This window comes from Hibiscus syriacus, unplaced genomic scaffold, assembly GCF_006381635.1.
Source record: "Hibiscus syriacus cultivar Baekdansim isolate YM2019G1 unplaced genomic scaffold, ASM638163v2 tig00002880_pilon, whole genome shotgun sequence".
Lineage (NCBI taxonomy): Eukaryota > Viridiplantae > Streptophyta > Magnoliopsida > Malvales > Malvaceae > Hibiscus > Hibiscus syriacus.
This window is the reverse complement of record NW_024061952.1, coordinates 931,831-954,341: the sequence shown is the minus strand read 5'-3', so window position 1 is coordinate 954,341 and position 22,511 is coordinate 931,831. Positions and strand designations below refer to the sequence as shown.

The window sequence follows — 22,511 nt, the reverse complement described above, 5'->3', positions numbered from 1 at the left end:
CACACATAAAGTTATTTCAACCTACTTATAAATAACACGCCTAAAGTGAACTTTATTTGCTACAAATAAAATAAAAAGTGACCATTTATACAATTAACAAATAAAAAAATACTATTTTTTAAGAAATGTTTTTATTTAATTTTATATTCAATCTTATTGTTAATCATTGGCTTAATAATTATAAAAAAGATTAAGATAATTATTAACAATTTAGATGAGATATTGATTAACTTAAATAATATAATGAATTTAAATATTTACGTTGTGATCATAACAAATTGAGTTAGGACAATGACCCTCGTAATATATATAATTTAATGTTTCATCTTTTGTATGATTTCAGTCAAAGATAAAGTAGACCAGAAGTTACTGAATTGTTATGTTGTCACTGAAATTTTTACAAAATATTCATAAATTTTAAAAAGAAAATTGTAAAATGATCACTGTCATGAGTAATGGAATGTGTGCTTCTGGGTTTATCAGTCATTCTTCTCTCCATGCCCAAAAAGCAACAGAACTTGTTTCATTCATTCTTCATTGAATTTATCAGTCAATCTTTTTCAGAATCAGTTTCCATACTTCCCATGGCCTTCAATCCTCTTGGTTTCTGCATTGTAACAAAAAGCAATCAAATGCCATTATCAATCAAAACCCAGAAATGGTTTGTTCAAAAATGCCAAAACTAAACAATTTATACCTTCTTTGAAGTCTTCTTCTCCCTCACTTGATACCTCTCTTGGCAGAGATCTGATAGCCACGTCCACAAAAGACCAATCCCCATAAATCAGCAAAACAAAAAACGAAGATCTAAATCTCCGCAAAATGGAATCTAAAGGGCAGATTTGAACTCACGAGAATGCTTCTTTGGATCAACTTAGCCCTTTTCTTAGGCCTTTGGGGAAGCTTGTATCCCTACACGGCCATGAAATCTTGCTCTTTTTCTTCCTTAACTTACTTAACTTGTTGATCCATCAAACCCTTTGTGTTATTGTTATTATCATCCAACATCAAGGAACTCGATCCCCTTGTTGCATAGTACCTATCTTCCTTCTCCGGTGATGTCAATGCCGATCTTGGCTTATGCGTCCCCAAATCCCAGATCTATCATTACACTCAAAACTCATTTACTAGTTCTGGGCAGTCAATAAACCAAAAAAAAAGTGAAGAAATCGTTTTTATCTTACATTTTGTGACGATTGGCAACAGGCGAGGAACCCATTTTCTTGTTGTTGGGCAAAGGTAAGGACTGTGGTGGCGTCGTGGAGCTGCTGCCGCCTCCGCCACCGACGCCGCTGCTGGTGTTGACAAAGTGGCGGTGATGCTGATTTTTGAGTTTGTTGAAACAACTCGGCCTCTTTCTGTTCCCCCATTGCAACAAGAAATCTTTCTCCATTTCCCTCTTCCTCAAGATATGCCAACGAATATAAAACTTAACAATGGCTTCTGCAAAATCATTCGTGATGTTTAAAGCACAAGATCTCTGGCTCTTTCGCTGTCCAAAACTTTCAAGTCCAATACTCTTACTTAATACGGCGCTTTTATGTTTTCTTCCCACCAGAAACACCCACCCGTTTCTCTCTTCTTTTTACGCCCTATTTTAATTTTTTATTATTTTTCTTTGAATTTTTTTTTCTTTCTATTATCCCTTATTGCTAATAAGGGAATTACAGCTTAAGGTGGTCAAAACATAAAACTAACATTTATTGTAATATATGCATTAGAATCATCAAGTTTGTAAAAAGAAATATAAATATATAGGCTAATATAAGTACAATGAATATTTTTATTTATGGATGATCATTATGATAACATTATAATTTATAAACAATGTTGATGAGAGGTAAGCTATAAATTAAAGCATATTCTCCTCCTACCCTCCTAACTTTTTACTACATGTGAAAAAAAATATTCATAAATTCCTTTAAAAATATAAATTAAAAGTTAATATAAGAAAAAAAATGTTTTCATCTCCTCAAATTGTATAGGGTTTGTGTATTGGGTTTGTGCTGAAGTTAAACGTTCCTCAACCGTTGATTCAGTTAATAAATTAGAAATTTAGAAACAAGAAAAAGAATTATAGTTTATTGTATCCATTAGATGGCTTCCCACAAACAATATGCTCACTACATTCGTCCATGTCAGCAACAAATGAATGACCACCACCTGCCTCCATATGCATACATATATACATATACATTTTATGTATGTGTATGTTGGAACAAGAAGGTTGTTATATTATAGAGGAGCACCAAATTCTGTAAAAGTCTTAACATTCAACTGATCCGGTACCTCGGTGGAGACGGTGATTGCGGTTTTTTTCAGTCGGAAGCGGGTGAGGAGAAAGCTGAAGACGGTCCAAGGAATCGACAATGTCTCGCATGAGAGGTCTCGCTTTCGGGTCGTGGTTGAGGCAGTGATAAGATAGCATGGCTGCTTTGTGGAAGGCTTTGATGGGGAAATCTCCTTGTAACCTGGGGTCTACTATGTTGTCCAACTTCTTCTTCTTTTTGAGTAGAGGAAGAGCCCAATCCGTGAGGTTTTGTTCGCGAGCCGGCCATGATTTGTCGAGCGATTTCCTTCCGGTGAGAAGCTCGAGAAGGACGACTCCGAAGCTGTACACATTGCTACGAGGACTCAAATGCCCTGCAAAAAGAAAACGAAACATAAACAAGCCCTTCACCACTATACTAATTATTCAATCAAGATATAAGAGCAGCGATGGACGGGAGTGGAGGGAAGTTCTCTCTCTCTAAAAATTCAAAATTCTCATATAAATTAGATAGTATTCTTTATACTTTTTATCGATGATCTATTTTCGTTCTTAAAATTTTATAAACCCTGTATCTTTAACGTAAAATTTTGCGTCTGACTCTTAATAAAACCCGATATTAATGGAAAAGCAGTTAGAAGATACCGGTCGCGATGAACTCGGGAGCTGCATAGCCATATGTGGCCATTATGCGAGTGGAAACGTGAGATTTGTCTTCCTCTGGTCCATCTTTGGCTAGGCCAAAACGTGAGATTTTATCAATTTATCCGATAAAAAATATTATTTGTAAAGATTAAAAGTCAAATTGACAAAAACTACAAATATATGGATTAAAAAATTATTTTTTCCTTTTTTTATTATCATATCGATTAAATCAAATAAAAAATAAAAGAAAGATTGTAATTTTCAAGAAAAATAAATAATACATCAACTCGTCACAATTCATTTTTTTTAAAATATGAAACATGTTTAGTTTTTTCCCCCTTTTTGGATAGAGAAAGCATGTTTAGTTAAAAAAAATTGTAAATTATTTTTAAAATTAGGGTAAACTATTCCAATGGTCAATAATATTTGTGTAAGTTTTCATTTTCACCACTAATATTTCAAAAGTCACAAATCGATCACTAACATTATCGTTTGTTACAAATTGGTCACTCGCCGTTAATTAAAAATAAATTAAAACAAAGTGGTGTAACAAACCATAACGTTAGTGACCCATTTTTTACTTTTGAAACATTAGTTGTGAAAACAAAAACTTACACAAACATTAGTGACCATTAGAGTAGTTTACCCTTAAAATTAAAAGGGCATTTTGAATATAGTAGACTGACAAATTTATAAAATGAGAGGCCAACCGCAAAACAACTACTGCACTTTAAATTACACTACCATACATCAGCCGACTCTACTCCATCCGCAACCACCTTACCAACAATTCCCTATTTTACTGTAAATTACTTGCTAATGCAACACGCTTACCTCAAGCTAAGGGTCCTGTTGTTTGAAATTTTAGTATTTTTTTATTAATTTGAGGATTACAAAATAGAGCATATTTAGAATTTTTTTAATTATTGATTTTTTATAATCATGAATAACAAACATATACTTTGCAGACGTTACTGTTTGAACTTAAAATTTTTAAGAAAAAACACTCCGTCAACCATCGAGACCACTTAGTAGGTTTGAATTTTGATAATTTCTAAAGAGAAAATAACATCAGTGACCAAAAATGCCTTATAATATATGATTTTAACCAATTTTTTTTGGATTTGCTAAAATGACCAACTAAATCTCAATGCGATTGATAATTCGCAACGCGATCTCCGGTATCGCAAATCAGTTTCCAGATTCGCAACGCGAACTTCGACTATCGCATTGCGATTTACATATTCGCATTGCGATAGTCAAAGTTCGCGTTGCGATTTATTTCAAGATCGTTGCGATAGTCGAAGTTCGCGTTGCGATTTATTCCAAATTCGTTGCGATAGTCCAAGTTCGCGTTGCGATTTATTCAAAGTTCGTTGCGATAGTCGAAGTTCGCGTTGTGATTTATTCCAAATTCGTTGCGATTTATTCCAAATTCGTTGCGATAGTCCAAGTTTGTTGCGATAGTCGAAGTTCGCGTTGCGATTTATTCCAAATTCGTTGCGATAGTCCAAAATCGCAACGACGGTATTGCATTTGTTTCTTAAGAATTTTCTCTAAAAAGATAGTATTAGCAAATACACGTATTACCACGACCACGAGACTTTACGGGACGGCGGCGGCGCGCGAGAGTCCCCCTTGTTCTCTATCACTCAACAAGGAAGTGGGAAAGCCAAGCCTTAAATACCATTCCCAATAGTGTTTCCAATACTATGTGGAATTGAGCATTACCAACATTTGTTCCCAATACTATGTGGGATTGAGCCTTAAATAGTGATATTATTATTTAATGTTTTGCTTAAATAGATTGATTGTTAATTGTTTCCTGAATAATCACATTGTATTGGAAACAAGTGTTGGTAATGCTCAATCCCACATAGTATTGGAAATACTATTGGGAACGGTATTTAAGGCTTGGTTTTCCCACTTCCTTGTTGAGTGATAGAGAACAAGGGAGACTCTCGCGCGCCGCCGCCGTCCGTCTCGTGGTCGTGGAGAATAATAAACAATATACAAAACAATAAGCATTTGTTGATTAGAAGGTATCAATAACCATATAATCATACAGAACAATGTGAAAACATATACAACTGATTGAAGTGATAGAGATTGGCATCATCTTTGCCTAACTAGTTTCTTAATGAGAACTTTCCAGAGATTGTATCATTAGTCATTTGGCAGTCAACAATATGGCAACAGGGCAGAACGGGTTATTCTCGAAATGTCGAACCATTTCATTTCCGAGCATCACCAGGTTTGCCATTTGTGACCTATGCATAAACCAGATAAATGTATAAGTGTAAAAGACGTAGCTAGAAATGTGGACTTATAAGCAAGAAAGTGAACTCTTGTTGTAAACTTATTTAGACTTCTTTTAGCATAAAACGATGCTGCTTTTTTTCTTTCTTTCTAGTAGACCAACTTCTTCGATAATCGTCGAAGAGACAATATTTCAAATAGATATGCCCTCGTTTCGACTTTCCTTTGCTTGTGAAATCCTGACAAGCAGAACCATTAGATGTTGCTGGATCTATTGACCAACTCCATCAAAATCCCAGTACACATTTCAACCAGGATGACCAATTCTACCATAACCAGTTTTTCACTAAGTACCATATTCATGCAAAAAGCTAGGGTTCATATCTATCCAGCCAAGAAATGTACGATTAGTAAAAAAGAAACATGTATTTTTTGTTTGAGGGATTGTATTTAGCTTAGAGGTTGAACTCCATGTACATGAGAACGTAGGACAAGATGGTGAAAATAGTAACTATTCCGGCTTTCGTTCGATAGCCAACACTATTGAATCCTTGTATGCATTTTAACCAAAATTGAAATTAAAGTCATCTATCAGGCTAAAGGATTTGAATTACTTGCTAACACCTTTTATTTCCTACACAAGCTAAAAAGAAGATAGAAAGGTGAAAATTTTATCTACACAAGCTATGCTACTATTGAATTCCCCAAGGAATCATAAACCTATCTGTGTTGCCACTGAAAACAATGGCTACTTTACTTGAATCAAATTATGATGTTGGATTAAGATGCAATTATGGATTGCCATGAGAAAAAGAAAAATGTATAGCGGTAAAAAGGAAGCTCTAAGTGTTCATGAAGAGGAAGGCCAAATGATGCAAGTATATGCCGGAAGATTAGACTTGCTTCGTAAGCTTAGGCTTTTGATCATATGAACTTGTAATTACACAGTACAACTGGAACACAATTTACGCAATATGCTAGCAAACCATCTATCAAAGCAATAATTCAATGAGTGCTTAATATTTTTTTCTTTTGTTTCCGATTTACCAGCTAGATGAAATTCTCCTATTTCTAGGTTAGGTTGATTCCATCTTTGAAGCTTTACCCTCTTCATGCATAAGGGTAATATAATTGAAGCACATACAATGTATTATAGATGAGCTATAGTTTATTTGGATTAGAAGAAAAGAATGAATTGAAAAAGGAACCTTACTTATTCTACTCAAAGAGAAGCATCTGATGCATGCCTAAATATAACCTTTCTTGCAGACGTGTTCGTTAACCTTACTAAAGCAGGCTATATAACCTCTGGAAACTCTCATTTCCGAGCATCACCAGGTTAAGCCATTATTCATGGTAAGAAAAAAAGTGGGTGAGGTGATGCAGAAAAGATAGACCAAAACTTTTATGGTAGTCTCATACATTGATTTAAATGATGCAATAGCAACATGGTTTAGGCATGGTTTCATGGTACTGGTAGCATTAGCAGGAAAGCAGAAAGTTTTTCTGAGCTAATTCATGAATGAAACACACGCCTTCAGAATGATGAAAGGGCACATGTATTGCCCTATCGCCCTCTATGGTACTCATGGTATATGATGGAGCTTTATGTAGGTAGTCTTTACTTTTAATTTTAACCTAAGATCATCGATGTATATAGGTACAACACTAGACAAGTTGGAAAATCAAGAGTGGTGAGAGGAGAGTGTAGGGGCTGTTATTTTCATCTTTGTCAACTAACTTTGAAGGGGAAATATAATCATGGATTCAAAGAGGCATGTCAGTGTTGTTGCAGCCTTGAAAGCCTTTGAAGACACGCTCTATAGCCATTGATCCTTTGGTCGACTACCGATTTTTCAAAATTATGACAGCCTATACTACACTATTTAACCCCCTGAACCAACAATATGATTCTTCAATGGGAGACAATGGCTACTTATCATCTTTAATCCTTCTGGGGCGTATCCCTTGCAATTTCACTTTCTTTCGTTCACACAACGTCCACATGTCATGTAATTCTACCCAATAAAGTCCTTCTTCCTTTTCTTGTTTTCCAGTTAACCTATGATCTCGAAGTCTGATTAACCTCATGTTGTTTTTTTGAAAACTGGGTCATATTATTTTAACCATGCAGGTTTACATAGTTTATTTAGGGATCAACCAATTTCATGACCCCATCCTCACTTCCAAGTTTCATATTCAAGTTCTCTCTGATGTGTTTTCCAGGTTTTTTTTACCATATCTTATATAGTAAACATGTCTTTTGACTAAAATTTTCTACCTAAGTTTCTTTCAGTGAAGAAGATGCCAAGCAGTCAATCCTCTATAGCTACAGCAATAGTTTCTCGGGTTTTTCAGCAAACCTCAGTTCATCTCAAGCAACCACCTTAGCTAGTAAGTAGCTACCTTTTCTAATATATATATATATGTAAAGCTTGCTAGTTCCTGAAGTAAATTTCCAAGTAAGAAATGTTTTGATGAATAGAAGAAAATATTGCATGCAGGGATGGACAAAGTAGTATCAGTCTTCCGGAGCAAGACACTAAAGTTGCACACAACAAGAAGCTAGGATTTTCTTGGCCTTACTCTGGATGAAACTCGAGTTATTCCCGTGCAGTTCACCTACGGCCACAACATAGTTGTTGGGATCTTTGATTCAGGTATTCAATCAGCATATATGAAGTCCTTCATTTATATATATAACAAGTTCAAAGAATCTCTTTCACTGCACTAATTAGTAGCTTCGGTCTTTATGCAAATGTAAACAGAGATTATCATTGTATAAAGGAAAGAAAGAGAAAAATATACGATTTTATCCTATCTTACATGCCTATAATGTCTTTTCTATCTTAAGGCATATGGCCAGAATCTGAAAGTTTCCAAGAAAAACCTGGCATGGAACCAATTCCATCATCTTGGAAAGGAGTATGTGTTGAAGGAGAAGAGTTTGAACCTGCAATAGCGTGTAACCGCAAATTAATTGGCGCACGTTACTATCTCAAAGGGTTTGAACGAGAGTAAGGGCCTTTGAACATGAGCGGTAACCCTGAATATAGATCAGCAAGAAACTTTCTTGGTCATGGAACGCACACCGCTTCCATAGCAGCTGGGTCTACTGTAAAAAATGTAAGCTTCTTTGGCATTGCCCAAGGCACTGCTAGAGGTGGAGCACCTCGAGCTCGCGTTGCAGTGTACAAAGTATGCTGGAGCATGAATCTTGATGGGATCTGCACTGAAGCTGATATCTTAGCAGCTTTTGATGATGCTTTGCATGACAGGGTTAATGTAATCTCAGCCTCCTTCGGTGTAACACCTCCTTTGTCCCCATTCTTCGCATCAAGTGCGGATATCGGCTCATTCCATGCAATGCAACTTGGTATCACCGTAGTATTCTCTGCAGGAAATGATGGTCCGGAGCCATCTCTAGTCCAAAATGTTGCACCGTGGTCTCTTTGCGTAGCTGCTTCAACTATTGATCGAAGTTTTCCAACCGAAATAGTCCTTGACAGAAACTTCTCTGTAATGGTAACATATATGATCTTTTTCCAAAACTTATAATTCCTAAATGAAGGTGATTTTTATTAGAATAAACAGATTTAGCACAAGCCAATAAGAATGATCAATGATTAAAAAAATAGAAACATTGAAAAAAAATGCCAAAATCAAACATAGAGACAAAGTTCCCAAAGATAATCCATAATCCTTCCATGATGCCTTTGAGAACAAAACCGAACACCAAAACACTTGTCAATCTCAATCACTGGATAGCAAGATCATAAGATCAAACCAGACATCCAATGGGAAAACCGAGATTAAATCAAATCACCAACTCGTGCCAAGCCTTCCCTATCTTCTACATGCATATTGTATTACTTGTACTGATATATTCTTAATTCCTAGGGAAAAAGTATAATCAGCAAAGAAATCAAAGGAAAACTGGTGAATGGGACCAGTTACTTTTATGATGGGTGAGTGATATGTAAGTATGTTGTATGCAACAGAACAAAGAGTTAATCATCAGGGCAGGATGTTGGAGGCCCTGTGCAAATTCTTAAAAAGATGCCCTTGCTATTTCGGATCCCTTGCAAATTCCTTATTAAAAATGTAAAGTTTGAATGCAGTATATATAGGGAGATTGGTGATATTACTAACTCAAATCCTAACTATGTGGGATAGGGAGATCATGAAGATGAACTCAATTCTCGTAAAGTGGAGTTAAACAGAAAAAAGAGATTTTTATTATAATAAATCTAATTTTTTTGAGGCCCTCTTCGATCGCTCATGTTGTACACCCTATAGCCCCGCCCCTGTTAATCATTTGACAAAATTATTCGAGCTGAAGTTCTCTTACATGTTATTACAACATGTATTGTATATTCAGACTGTGCAGCTCGGGGAACTGGAAACAAAGAGTAGCTACTGGGAGAATAATCCTATGCTTTTACACTCCAGGACTAGTGTACGAAATAGCACAAGCAGCTGTCAAAAGAGCAAACGGATTGGATTTGATATTTGCAGAACCCTTTAATATACGATTTTAACTAACTTTTTTTGGATTTGCCAAAATGACCAATAAAATCGCAACGCGATATCAAAATCGCAACGCGAGCTTCCAAGTTCGCAACGCGATTTAGAAGAGAATCGCAACGCGATTTAGAGTATCCGCGCGGACGTGTCAAAGACACGTATTACCACGACCACGACCCGAGACGAGACGGCGGCGGCGGCGGCGCGCGAGAGTCCCCCTTGTCCTCTTTCACTCAACAAGGAAGTGCAAAATACAAGCCTTAAATACCATTCCCAATAGTATTTCCAATACTATGTGGGATTGAGCATTACCAACACTTGTTCCAAATATCATTATTCTTCATAAGTTATCATCCATTACAATATGAATTAGTCGTGTTAATGAACCAATATACCTCATTAATATATGGTATTGTTGAACAAAAGAATGATGATGATGATCTTATTAAAGACCATCTAATACGAAAGAATCCAATGCATAACCGATACCTTATTGTGAAACTAATTCACATAGAGGTTGTACGTGAAAAAAAAATCTTTTACTTTTATAGTAAATATCTATCTCAATAATTTTAATATAAAAAATATATTTTTTATTTAATAATAGAATTATTTCATGTATTTATCAAGTTATAATTTTAAATACTTATTAAAATGAATTAATTTATTATCGATAATTCATATTGTAATGGATGATAACTTATGAAGAATAATGATATTGGGAACAAGTGTTGGTAATGCTCAATCCCACATAGTATTGGAAACACTATTGGGAATTATATTTAAGGCTTGTATTTTGCATTTCCTTGTTGAGTGAAAGAGAACAAGGGGGACTCTCGCGCGCCGCCGCCGCCGTCGTCTCGTCTCGGGTCGGGTCGTGGTCGTGGTCGTGGTCGTGGTCGTGGTCGTGGTAATGGTAGTGGTAGTGGTAGTGGTAGTGGTAGTGGTAGTGGTAGTGGTAGTGGTAGTGGTAGTGGTAGTGGTAGTGGTAGTGGTAGTGGTAGTGGTAGTGGTAGTGGTAGTGGTAGTGGTAGTGGTAGTGGTAGTGGTAGTGGTAGTGGTAGTGGTAGTGGTAGTGGTAGTGGTAGTGGTAGTGGTAGTGGTAGTGGTAATACGTGTCTTCGACACGTCCGCGCGGATACTATCTTTTTAGAGAAACAAATATTTTTTTATTTTCAACGTTGCGATTTTATAAATCGCGTTGCGATTCTCTCAGTCGCGTTGCGAACTTGGAAGCTCGCGTTGCGATTTTCTTTTGACCGTTGCGATTTTCTTTTTAACGTTGCGATTTTCTAAATCGCGTTGCGATTTTATTGGTCATTTTGGCAAATCCAAAAAAAGTTAGTTAAAATCGTATATTATAAGGTATTTTTGATCACTGAGGCGATTTTCTCAATAAAAAAACTATCTAGCGGAATCCCCTAAGTAACAGATTCATCTCAACCAAAAAACAGATATTATATGCATCTTTATTCTCCCTTTTTTTATTCTCCGGTAGATCAACGGCCGGTTCAACGCCTTTCGAGATGGGTGCAGGCCAAATAAATCCACTAAAAGCACTTGATCCAGGACTTATTTACGACATGAACACAAGTGATTACATTCCCTTCCTCTGCAACATGGGATACACCGAAAAACGAATAAACATGATCGTTCTCCCCTCTCCGGAACGTGCACGAAACAAACGCCAATCTTAATTATCCATCCATCAGCATCCCAAATCTCCAATCCCCCATCACCATCAAAAGGACCGTGAGAATCGTGGGAGGGCGGAAGACGGCGGTTTATTTCGGTGTGGTGGCCAAGGAGCCCGATGGAGTGGAAGTGATGATTTGGCCAAGGTTGTTGATCTTCTCGCATTCGAAGCGGGAAATGTCTTATTACATCACGTTGAAGCCACTGAAGAAGTCTGAAGGAAGATACGATTTCGGTGAAATAGTTTGGTCGGATGGTTTCCATTATGTTAGAAGTCCGGTGGTCGTCCTCGTCAATAACTCCGGGAATGATTTCACAGTTCGGTCTGCCATTTAACATCTCTGTCATTTGATTTGAACATATGGCTCTGTTTCTTCATTAATAAAAATTCTATGAGCCAGTGGGAATAAGGCTTTGTTTTTCCTCTGGTTCAGATCCCATGGTATTTGCTTGGTTTGTCGACCAGACAGGCACAATGTCTGAGACACAGGAGGCGAGGGAGACAATACGCTTTTTAGCGCATCGAAATCTGTATGGAGAACCGATAAAGCATTTATTTTTCTCCTCTCCTTTCTCTAAGAAGTTTCGCATATATGTTCTGCGTTTAATTATGAATTTCGTCCCTACATTTTATGAAAGTTAAATGTCTCATCCAAGGAGATTATCTTGCATCAATTTAACACATCATGGTTAATTCAGTCAAATCCATTATTAAAAAACATATTTTAATAATTATAAAAAATATTTTTCCTTATTTTTCATGTCATTTTCATTAAAAGAAAGTAGTGCTACTTATTGATCTTTTCTGATTTTAGTTTATTTATTTTGAGAAGGAAGATATAAAATTAATTTAATAAAAAATGCATTCATTTATTAATAAAATAAGATATTATAAATTCCAAAACAAAAATTAGGTGAATTTTACGAGTGTAACTTATCGAGTAATAAAATCTTGCATTACAAATTTACAATACATTAGATAATATAATGCAATATATTAAATTATACTAAATAATATTATATTTTAATTTTTTAATAATCATAATATCAGATATAATTTTATATTTGATGAACTAAACACTCATTAATATTTAATAGTATCATCTAGTTAGACCATGATATTTATTTTTATAAATATGAAATCGAACTTAGGACTAAATTGTTATTTTCGTAAAATTGAAGAATGAAATCAGAGTTAGGCCTAATCAGCGACCTTGGCCTTTTGGCGTCTGGAAACTCCATTTGTCCGTATTTTCATGGGTCAAATAACAATAACCTCGAAACACTGCAAAAGCCCAAATCTGTGTCCCAATGTCCATGGTCAATTCAAAATCAAATTGAGTTTACAAAACAATAGGGTAAACTATGTGAAAGATTCCTAAACTTTTAAGGAACTTACATTTTTATTATTTAACTTTTGAAACTTGTAATACGATCATAAAATTTTTTAATTTATTTTTATTAAAATCATTTCCGTCAAGTTGTCATTAAGAAAAAGTAACGTAGCAAGTTAAAGTCTTATTCTTATTCAAAACATCTTAAGTTTCTATTTTATAAAAAAGATTAATGAATTATTCGATTTATTCTTTTCTCTTTTTTTCAATTCAAATTCAAAAAAAAATACTAATTTCTTTAAATTACAATAGAAGGTATTTTTTATATGTCACTATTAATCATTGGATTAACTTGAAATCAAACTATAGTAGTATTGTTACTAAATGAAGTCTTCTCACTATTAAAATTGAGCAACTATCGTTGTGTTCATCAGAAACTCGTTAAGATCGAGATGAGTTTTTTTTAAATATATTTATTTATTTCTATTGTTTGTTACTACTGATGGTTATGGTTATGGATGGTGATCGAATGAGATTGATGTTATTTCGAGATTTGGATGAAATGACGATAATGAATGGTTCGACGATCATAGAAAATTGATAAAGTTCTTGAATATGGTGGATGGCATATTTAATGATGACAATGATCGAAAGAACGAAGAATAATGATAGGGTAAAAAAAAGATGATGACTGACAATTTTTAAAAATAATTTAGGATTTTTTTTGAAAAAAAAATTAATATATCACATCAATTTTTTAACGATAGTTGACGATAGTAATAGTATTAAAAATGGATTAAAAGTTTAGTAATTGAATTATAAGTTTTAACAGATATGTGATCAAAATACAAGCACCCTAAAAGTTTAGGGGCCTTTCATAGTTTACTCTAAAAATATAATTATTAAATAGCGAGTTTCACAATTTTGACTGTGAAAGGAACATGTTCCTGCCTGCCTTCCCATTAAGCACCGATTTCCGTCTTGCTCGTGAAGCAACCAAAAAGCCAATTTCTTTTCTTTAATTTATTAATTATATAATTTTTTATTCATTTTTCTCACTAAATTAATGCTCAAACAAAGTCATCTCTTCTCATAACACGCATCGGTCTTCTGGGTCTCATCTAAATTTTCAACCTTTACTCTGTTGAACGACGAAAAAAAGATATTTTTTCATCTGAAAGAAGAAAATGGAAATGAATAACAATCACGGAGGAGTTTCTTTTGAAACGGAGAAGAAACCCAAGACGAAGATCGTATGCACGTTGGGTCCTGCATCGAGGTCGGTCCCCATGATCGAGAAGCTGCTGAGGGCCGGCATGAACGTCGCCCGTTTCAACTTCTCCCATGGATCTCACGAATACCACCAGGAAACCCTCGATAATCTCAGGGCCGGCATGCTCAACACTGGTATTCTCTGCGCCGTCATGCTCGACACCAAGGCTCGTGTTTCTTTAAACCCTTTTCTTTTAACCTAAAGTCAAAGCCTTTGCTTGCGTTAACTTCTTTTAGTTTTAATCCATCTCTCTTGTCTGCTTGTTTTCTTGGATCCGGTTGCTTGTTTCTTTTTCTTACTTGCCTCTGTATGATCATAGATCTACGTTTACATCTCCATGCTTCAAGAGTTTGCTTAGAAACAATCAAAGTGTTTGATGACATGCTTCAATGACATATTCATGACGATTTTTAATGAGATCTATATTGAAAACTTAGAAAAATCTAACCACGCTCGGAATCCGACACTTGTCCGTATATGAAGAGGTCTGGCTGATTAATTGTAGCTGATTCTTTATATGTAAACTTTCAGGGTCCTGAGATCCGCACTGGGTTTCTAAAGGATGGGAAAATTCAGCTCAAACAGGGTCAAGAAATCACCATTACCACCGATTATACCATAAAGGGCGATGAGAAACTGATAAGTATGAGTTACAAGAAGTTGGCCGAGGATGTCAAACCAGGGATGGTCATACTTTGTGCGGATGGTACAATCTCGTTTACCGTCTTATCTTGCGACAAAGTAAAGGGTCTGGTTCACTGTCGCTGCGAAAATTCTGCAATGCTTGGTGAGAGGAAGAACGTTAATCTTCCAGGGGTTGTTGTTGACCTTCCTACCTTGACTGAAAAGGACAAGGAAGATATCTTGCAATGGGGTGTTCCGAACCAAATTGATATGATTGCTCTTTCTTTCGTCCGAAAAGGGTCGGACCTTGTAGAGGTCCGCAAGCTGCTTGGGAAGCATGCTAAGAATATTCTTCTCATGTCGAAGGTATGCTTGAAGTATTTCAGATATGACTTGTCCGTATATAATTTCTTGGGGAGGAAGATTTATGTAATACATACATCTAATTTAGGCAGGGTTAATATTTTATGATGCCGTTGTGATGGTTGTTTTTTCCCCTTTGAAACGATGTTGCAGGTCGAAAATCAAGAAGGGGTAGCAAATTTTGATGACATCCTTGCAAATTCAGATGCATTTATGGTGGCACGAGGCGATCTTGGAATGGAGATTCCGATTGAAAAGATATTTCTAGCACAGAAAGTGATGGTTTATAAGTGTAACATCCAAGGAAAACCTGTTGTCACTGCAACACAAATGCTTGAGTCCATGATAAAGTCTCCTCGGCCAACCAGGGCTGAGGCCACTGATGTTGCCAATGCAGTTCTCGATGGCACAGACTGCGTGATGTTAAGTGGTGAAACTGCTGCTGGAGCTTACCCGGAACTTGCCGTTGGGACCATGGCCAAAATATGCGTAGAAGCAGAAAGCACTCTTGACTATGGAGATGTCTTCAAAAGGATTATGGAACACTCACCTGTTCCGATGAGCCCGTTAGAAAGCCTGGCTTCTTCAGCTGTTAGAACCGCAAATTCAGCAAAAGCAGCTCTTATATTGGTCCTAACAAGGGGAGGAAGTACCGCAAAGCTGGTGGCAAAGTACAGACCCGGAATGCCCATTTTATCCGTGGCAGTCCCCGAGATCATGACTGATTCGTTCGATTGGTCATGCAGCAATGAAGCTCCAGCAAGGCACAGCTTGGTCTATCGTGGTTTGATCCCGGTTTTATATGCTGGATCTGCCAGAGCTTCTCATGAGGAGACAACTGAGGAAGCTTTGGAGTTTGCCGTGCAGCATGCCAAGGCAAAGGGACTCTGCCGCACAGGGGATTCGATCGTTGCTCTGCATCGTATCGGAACTGCATCCGTGATCAAGATCTTGACCGCAAAGTGAGTGCGTTCGCCTCGTGATATCCGGTTAAGCATTTCTAATGTCATTTTTTGAAGGTTCCCTGGTACAAGGGGTTACCACACTGCCATTCTTATGCTTCATCGTTTTTGTTGTTTTAATTTTGAATGCAAAAGTTGGTGATTAAGTTCACAGGTACAATGATATGATGATATATTTGGGACCTAAAAACACTGAATGTTGTTCTTTTTTGACGAAATTATTAAGGACAGGTCTGATTTTGGTTCCACCAATTTATAATCTTCAGAATCATACAAGGTTTAGAAATATTAATTAGAAATATTAATTATATTTCTTTTAAATGTAAATGTGAATTATGTCATGAATTGGTTTTTGTTTTGTGCTTTTACAACTAACATATTGATTCATTTAATAGGGAGGGATTAATTTGAATCGATCTTAGATATTATTTTTTTTAATAAAAGCCGTTAGTTTTATTAAGATAATACCATCAACCATGTCGGACATCATAGCGCAACTAATAACCGTTAGATAAGACGAAAATGATCGTAGCCGTCCATTGTCTTTACCAGCGAGGGAAGAATCTGAAAGTCCATTAATTAATTAATTAATTACATCTCTTCCCCTAAAAAATCGCCTCATCATGTTGACAAATTAGTCCATAATATTAAAAGGGTAAACTCCTTAATCACTCTCGTTTTAGTTTTACAAAAAAATTTATTTTATTAAATTTAAAAAATATAATATTTGGTCTTTTTTTTTTATTTAATTAAGATATAATTATTTTTATTAAAATTTCTTCATTTACATGATATATCTTAATTAAATAAAAACGAAATGATGAAATATTATATTTTTTAAATTATACGAAAAATGTATTGAAAGTATCAGTCAAAGGTCACCCTTTCCCATCCCAAACTGTTATCTGAAAACTTAGATTATGTGTAGAGAGACGAGATTACATAATATTTCAGAATTCATAATATCCTCCAAGGCTCAAGAATCTCCAAGAATACAGAAATTCAACTCATTTTTTTGCAAGATTGAAGCAACTATTGTACATACAAGGCAAGGCAGAATAGAATATTGAACAACAAACAAGACGCTAATACCATATAGACTCAATTCTCGTCTGTTTGAGAAGTATTCCCAGACGACGACGAATTCCCTCTGCTGGATTGAGATCCTGATGTGAACAAAACGTTAAACGGCCACGGAAATGAGAATCTTCTCCCGCTTCTCCCGTCCCCCTCACCTTCTTCCTCCGCACTCCCATACCCATGAACATCACTTTCACTTTCTCTTTGGTTCCTACTACTCCTCGGCCTATCGGAGTCAGGTTTGGATTCATCGGAGGGAATTTGATATCTGCAAACTGGACACGAACTATGAAGCTCCAGCCATGGCAATATACACCCACTATGGAACTTATGCTTACATGGCATTTCCTTTGCTTCACTACCAACCTCAAAATCATCTAAGCACATGAACACTGCACATTCTCCTCGATTGCCTCTTTCTGTGCCGGAGGAGTTCCGTATCTGTTGGGGTCGATTTCCGCCAAATGCTGCAACAATAAATCTAAGCCAGGCCACTGAAATAATCTCCTATAGACCCTATATGATTGGAGTTTTGGTTTTGACCACCATGGACGATGAAAGTTTGATTGAAAGGATTGATCAAAATTACACGCTCTCGTTGCCTATCTCGAATCCTATCCCTATCATTATAAGAATTATCGGTTTCTGATGTCATTCCGACACTCATACTTCGAAACAACTGCAAAATCGCCGCAGAGTTTCTTCTTCTACTCCTCGTGATGGATTCTAGTTCCCGGTCCAAGTCTGAATCACCTCCATGGCGAGCTTTGCCATCAGAATTCTCTTCATCAAACTCGAAACGTCTAAGTCTTCTGCGGCGACGTGGATTACCCATCATACCTAACAAGATGGGTGCCCACAGAGAGCGCGCTCGATCGGATTGGAAATCGGAATCCATGCCTTCAGCACCGTCTCTTGTACCACTGCTCATTTCTTCTACAAAACCGCCTTGACATAACGAGCATTAATCTCGACTTCCATGATCGGAGTAACCACTTGAGAGCACTGATGGCACCAGTAAGTTGCGGCCATTGCTTCCTCCATTATCCCCCACGCCTTTCCTCAGCACAGATCCTTTTTCCTCTTTTAACTATCTCTCCAAGGTTCTATCACAACAAGAGCCAGTTACAGTAAGGTAAAATGGAAAGCAAATCTGCCATCAAAGATCAAACTTTATTTTTTGGGAATGATTTAGCAGATCTAAATAAACAATTTCCATACAAAAGAAAAGAATCCCAAACTAAAATATCCCAGAATTCAAAGTCTTCCCAAAGAAAACTAGATGTCAACAGTAAACAATTTCTCAAAGATTACTTCTTTTTCTTAGCAAAATCAAACAACAGAGTAGAAGGATCTGCGACTCTGGAAGCATCAGGTTTCAAATTCCAATCCAAAACATGAATTTCTTCCAATAATTATGAAAAAGAAACAAATCAGTGCAATAATTAAAATAAGAAAAGAAAAGATTTCTGATACAAAAACATACAAAAGAGAAGTTTTTGACCTTTTTGACGTTGAATTGCAGCAAAACAGCAAAGAAACTAAAGTAGAAGAAGCAAGTGCAAGAATAAATGTTGGGGGTTTTGATGTGTCCAAAGCAGATTTTTTTTTACCCAATTACCCTTTTGCTTAATCAATTAGTATTTGTCTAACAAATCTTGAGTGGATATTTGGTTTATTGAATATAGAAGTATTTTTAGAATTATGATTACCATAATAATATCATTAAGTTTATTATATTATTTTTAATTTATTTGATTAAAAATATATATTTATTTGGTGAAATGTATGGGTAGGTTCTAATTATGATATTTATTTTAAAGATAAAATGTCTTTTTATTTAATTTGAAACGTATTTTACTAAATTATAATATCTTTTTAATGGGTTAAAGTTCCAACATTAAATTCAAAGAAATATTAATATGGAAAGTTCATAAACAATTACATATAATTAATATAATGAGAAAATAAAGATGAACAGAGCAAATGTTTTTGTTTCCTAAATAATAATGTCGACTACTGATAATCGTATATACCACTAGAAGCTATATTGTCAAACCAAATATATTAATCTTATTTGAAATCTTACAATATCAAATTTTGTCCTACATTGCTCGAATCAAATAAAGTTAAAAAAAAAGCCCGCAAATCCATCATATGGCATCTAAAATCTCAATGTTAATATCCCAAGCAATAAATCAATGCAAAGCATGTTCAAGAGCTGTTACCATGCCTATGTAACAATGGCTAACTATAAATGTACAAATCTCAAAATCCCTCAGTTTATTTCTTACAAGATAACTGCTGCAGAGCCTACATCCTGGTAAAAAAGAATGACGGAGCAGGAAGTTTGACAATTCCAACTCCCACCAATGTATAGTGCCGGAAAATTTTAAGTAGCTTCAAAACTAAAATCGGTAATACTAAGCTGATTTTTTTTACAGAAGTGGCTGAATTCAAAGAGTTGGGCACTTTTGCAGCACTCTCCACCTGCAATTGTTGAGTTTGGGTTAAAAGGCACCAAACAAAGTGATGGACTGACAGCAAGGAAACTATTGAAACCAATAATTAGTTGCGCAAACCTGTATCACATATTGTTGTGCAATGTTCAACAATTTAAAATAAAAAGAACCAAATTAATGTATTATGCTTAGCATAAAAAGATTAATTGATGAACTATGCCATGAACCACTAAATTAAAAAGCTTACAGATCCAAGTAGATGAAGCGGAGCATTCAGGATCATCAAAGCAATAGACAACAAATTTAACTAAACATTAGAGAAGTAGATACTGCAAATTGTATTGACAAATCCATGCGGAAAAAGACAAGAAAAGCAGCAAAAGTATGAACTTATAAGAACTAGTTTTTTTAACAGTTAATTAACTTCGTTCGCTCCTGATAATTCAATTCCTTTTCAATCTTCATTAGGAATGAAGAAATATTTGACAGGTTCTAAGCATTTGATTCTTATTTATTTGGTTTCTATTGGGATAGAAATATACAAATTAAGGCATTATGGGATTTTGTTTCTTCAGTTTAGTATTGTATCTCATGAATGTAATAGTAAACAATTTAGACATTTATATTCTTTCTGAACTTTTAAAATAATTACTGTTTTGCTTATTGTCAAGCAATAGTCTTTATGCTTCTGTTTTTTTATACTGTATGTATTGATATTTAGGGTTAATCTTATAACTACTATGTAGTTTTAGTTTAAATAGCTTAGGCTTAACATCATTTACAAAGGTGCAAAGCGGAAAGCATCTACTTTGAGAAAGTTAAGTATTTGGATATTCGTTTTCTCCCTATTATATTTTATAAGCTTAATCGCAATTTTCGGTTTGGTTTGGGCTTTTAGAATCTTAGGGTACTTTATACTAGTCACATTGTGCTAAGCTTTCAAACATTAGGCTTTAGGTTATATAAGGGTTTAGGCCTTTAGCTCATAAGTACCTATTAAGGTATGAAGAACTCTTTCCCTCAATCAACATTTTCATCCAAGAACCCAAGAAAGAAAGAAAAAACCCTGGAAAGCTTATTCACCTAGCTATTATAACAAAAAGGAAACAGGCAAAAATTTATTCTTTCTGCTATGGTATGATGTAATTTATGATGACCCATAATGTTTAGAATGATGATTTCTTCAAACAAGCTGGTGCAAGTTCAGAACAGAGAGAAAGTATAAGGATTAGGAACTGCATGAATAAACAAGACTAAGAGGATAAAAGGAACCAATTGTTTAGAGGAATGGTGAAGCACATTCCATCTTATTACCAAACTTTATGCTGATGGTAGTTAGAAGAAAATCTAGTCAGATTGATATTAATACTCAAAAGTCGATATTTTTATAAAATGGCAGGAACAAGTGAATTCTTATCGGAAATTCACCAGAATCTTTAATATTTCTGTTACATTGTTTTGGTTAATAAAATGTAATTACGTTTTGCAAATCAAGAGAGGTAATATCAAGAGCATTCAACATTCAAACCAAATAAGCAGAAAGCCTTTAACAAATAGCGTGCTAATCTTCAAACTTAGAACACTACCTCGACAAGAAAAGACGTAAGTATTCCTTGCAGAAAAAGATTGCATGACAACTTCAAACAATGAAATGACTTCACGGTAGTATTATTAACATCAAAATATAATTATATATAGAAGTAAAAAAAGGCATAGTACTAACTTGAGCTACCCATAAGAGCTATCGAATCAATTGCAGAAGGAAGTTTAGGCTGTTAAAAGAAAGAAGTAAAGCATAACTCAAACAAGTGACAATGTCAACCTAAACTCGTAACGGAAAATAAGATGCTTACATGATTAGCCAGAAATTGTCCCAACAGGCAAACTTTCGGTACCAGGAGATTCATTTCTACTAACTCTTATCATTATGACCCTATGAAAAGGAAAAGAAAAAGATAGAGAACAATCAAGTTTTTTTTTGGCTTTTAAATAACAAGAGGAACAAGGGTTATACCAGAAATTGACTTTTACTGCGTCGACGGTCTTCAAAAAGATGGGAGTAATAAGATCCTAAGGCGTCATCAGAATCACTGTTCGAGCGCTGTCTGGAATTGGGTAGAGTTGGTGGGTTCAGAAAACTATTTCTCACATCGAAATCAGGTTCTCGCGGATTAGCACGACTATCTACATACGAAGCTCCCACTCTATATATTTGAATCCATAACAGGGACGAAAAGAATCTTACGCAAGACCCCAAGATCTCCATGGCGAGCGTTAATCTGAGCGAGAAGACGAACAACATCCCCTTACTCTGACTGGACATGTTCCAATATCGCGGGAAAAGAGGATGAACCAAGAAATGTCAAGAACAATGGCGCAGAAGAGCAAAACGGCGTAGGTACGGCCCAAGCTGTGACTGCTGCTCGAGATAGCGACCAAAGCGAACAATGCGATCCCCAAATTCATCAGCAACACACCGTTGTAGAGTGCGCCGAGGGATCCGATCAAGGAGCATCCAATCTGATCAATCAAATAACAACTCCTTTTTTAACAAAAGGTACAAAGAAACCCTAGATTTCTTCTGATTTTAATTCCAAGATAGAAGGAAGAATTTACTTGAATGTAAATGAGGATGACAGCGACATTCAGGAGCTTATCGTAATCGTGAAGACAATCTCTCACATTCTGAGAGCAAAAACAAACCATCATCTGCTGCGTTTCATACAATTTTGATTGATTGCTTCTTCAAAGCAATCAAATCAAAACCTATTCTTTCTATTTTTTTTCTTTTCTTTTCCTTTCCAACAAAAGATTACTTTCATTCAAGAACTGAGACACAAGATTATCAACTCCTCACATAATCATCAAATTTCCACTCTCCTCTTTATTTGCTCTTCTCAAACTCATTTTTCCCTCTTCCTCCTAGTGATAGCAAGCACTTCTTTCGATCGGTTGAATCTGTTTTTTCAACCAGTCCTAATTATTCTTTACAAATGGGTCATTCAATTTGTATATATG

At 35.6% G+C, this 22,511-nt stretch overlaps 2 protein-coding genes and 3 pseudogenes across 3 annotated transcripts; 2 read left to right on the top strand and 3 right to left on the bottom strand.

Moving 5' to 3' along the window:
• Positions 1-2,099: 2,099 nt before the first annotated feature.
• Positions 2,100-3,009, bottom strand: LOC120161403 (probable serine/threonine-protein kinase PBL16). The gene is made up of 2 exons (XM_039171670.1): positions 2,915-3,009; positions 2,100-2,643 (listed from the first exon to the last, which is right to left on the bottom strand). The coding sequence occupies exons 1-2, from the start codon at positions 2,955-2,957 to the stop codon at positions 2,267-2,269; spliced, it is 420 nt and encodes a 139-aa protein (XP_039027601.1). The 5' UTR covers positions 2,958-3,009; the 3' UTR covers positions 2,100-2,266.
• A 4,092-nt stretch (positions 3,010-7,101) lies between these two features.
• LOC120161295 lies at positions 7,102-11,731 on the top strand (annotated as a pseudogene).
• Positions 8,112-16,141, top strand: LOC120162028 (pyruvate kinase, cytosolic isozyme). 2 transcript variants are annotated; one of them, XM_039172219.1, is made up of 4 exons: positions 8,112-8,118; positions 13,914-14,168; positions 14,534-14,992; positions 15,143-16,141. In XM_039172219.1, the coding sequence occupies exons 2-4, from the start codon at positions 13,917-13,919 to the stop codon at positions 15,953-15,955; spliced, it is 1,524 nt and encodes a 507-aa protein (XP_039028150.1). In that variant the 5' UTR covers positions 8,112-8,118; positions 13,914-13,916; the 3' UTR covers positions 15,956-16,141. The 2 variants fall into 2 exon arrangements, with proteins under 2 accessions (XP_039028150.1, XP_039028156.1); XM_039172225.1 differs by lacking the exon at positions 8,112-8,118 and adding an exon at positions 13,746-13,882 and having other exon boundaries at positions 13,916-14,168.
• Positions 16,142-17,037: 896 nt separating this feature from the next.
• On the bottom strand, positions 17,038-18,569 carry LOC120161392 (annotated as a pseudogene).
• Positions 18,570-19,180: 611 nt separating this feature from the next.
• LOC120162017 lies at positions 19,181-22,441 on the bottom strand (annotated as a pseudogene).
• Between the last annotated feature and the right edge of the window lie 70 nt (positions 22,442-22,511).

What these genes read in the sequence shown, in the direction of transcription:
- LOC120161403 (XM_039171670.1), bottom strand. Translation starts at nt 2,957, where the DNA reads ATGGCCACATATGGCTATGCAGCTCCCGAGTTCATCGCGACCG. An exon ending in TCCCGAGTTCATCGCGACCG is followed by an intron (nt 2,644 to 2,914) that starts GTATCTTCTAAC and finishes TTCTTTTTGCAG; the next exon opens with GGCATTTGAGTCCTCGTAGC.
- LOC120162028 (XM_039172219.1), top strand. Translation starts at nt 13,917, where the DNA reads ATGGAAATGAATAACAATCACGGAGGAGTTTCTTTTGAAACGGAGAAG. An exon ending in CCGTCATGCTCGACACCAAG is followed by an intron (nt 14,169 to 14,533) that starts GCTCGTGTTTCT and finishes GTAAACTTTCAG; the next exon opens with GGTCCTGAGATCCGCACTGG. An exon ending in ATATTCTTCTCATGTCGAAG is followed by an intron (nt 14,993 to 15,142) that starts GTATGCTTGAAG and finishes ACGATGTTGCAG; the next exon opens with GTCGAAAATCAAGAAGGGGT.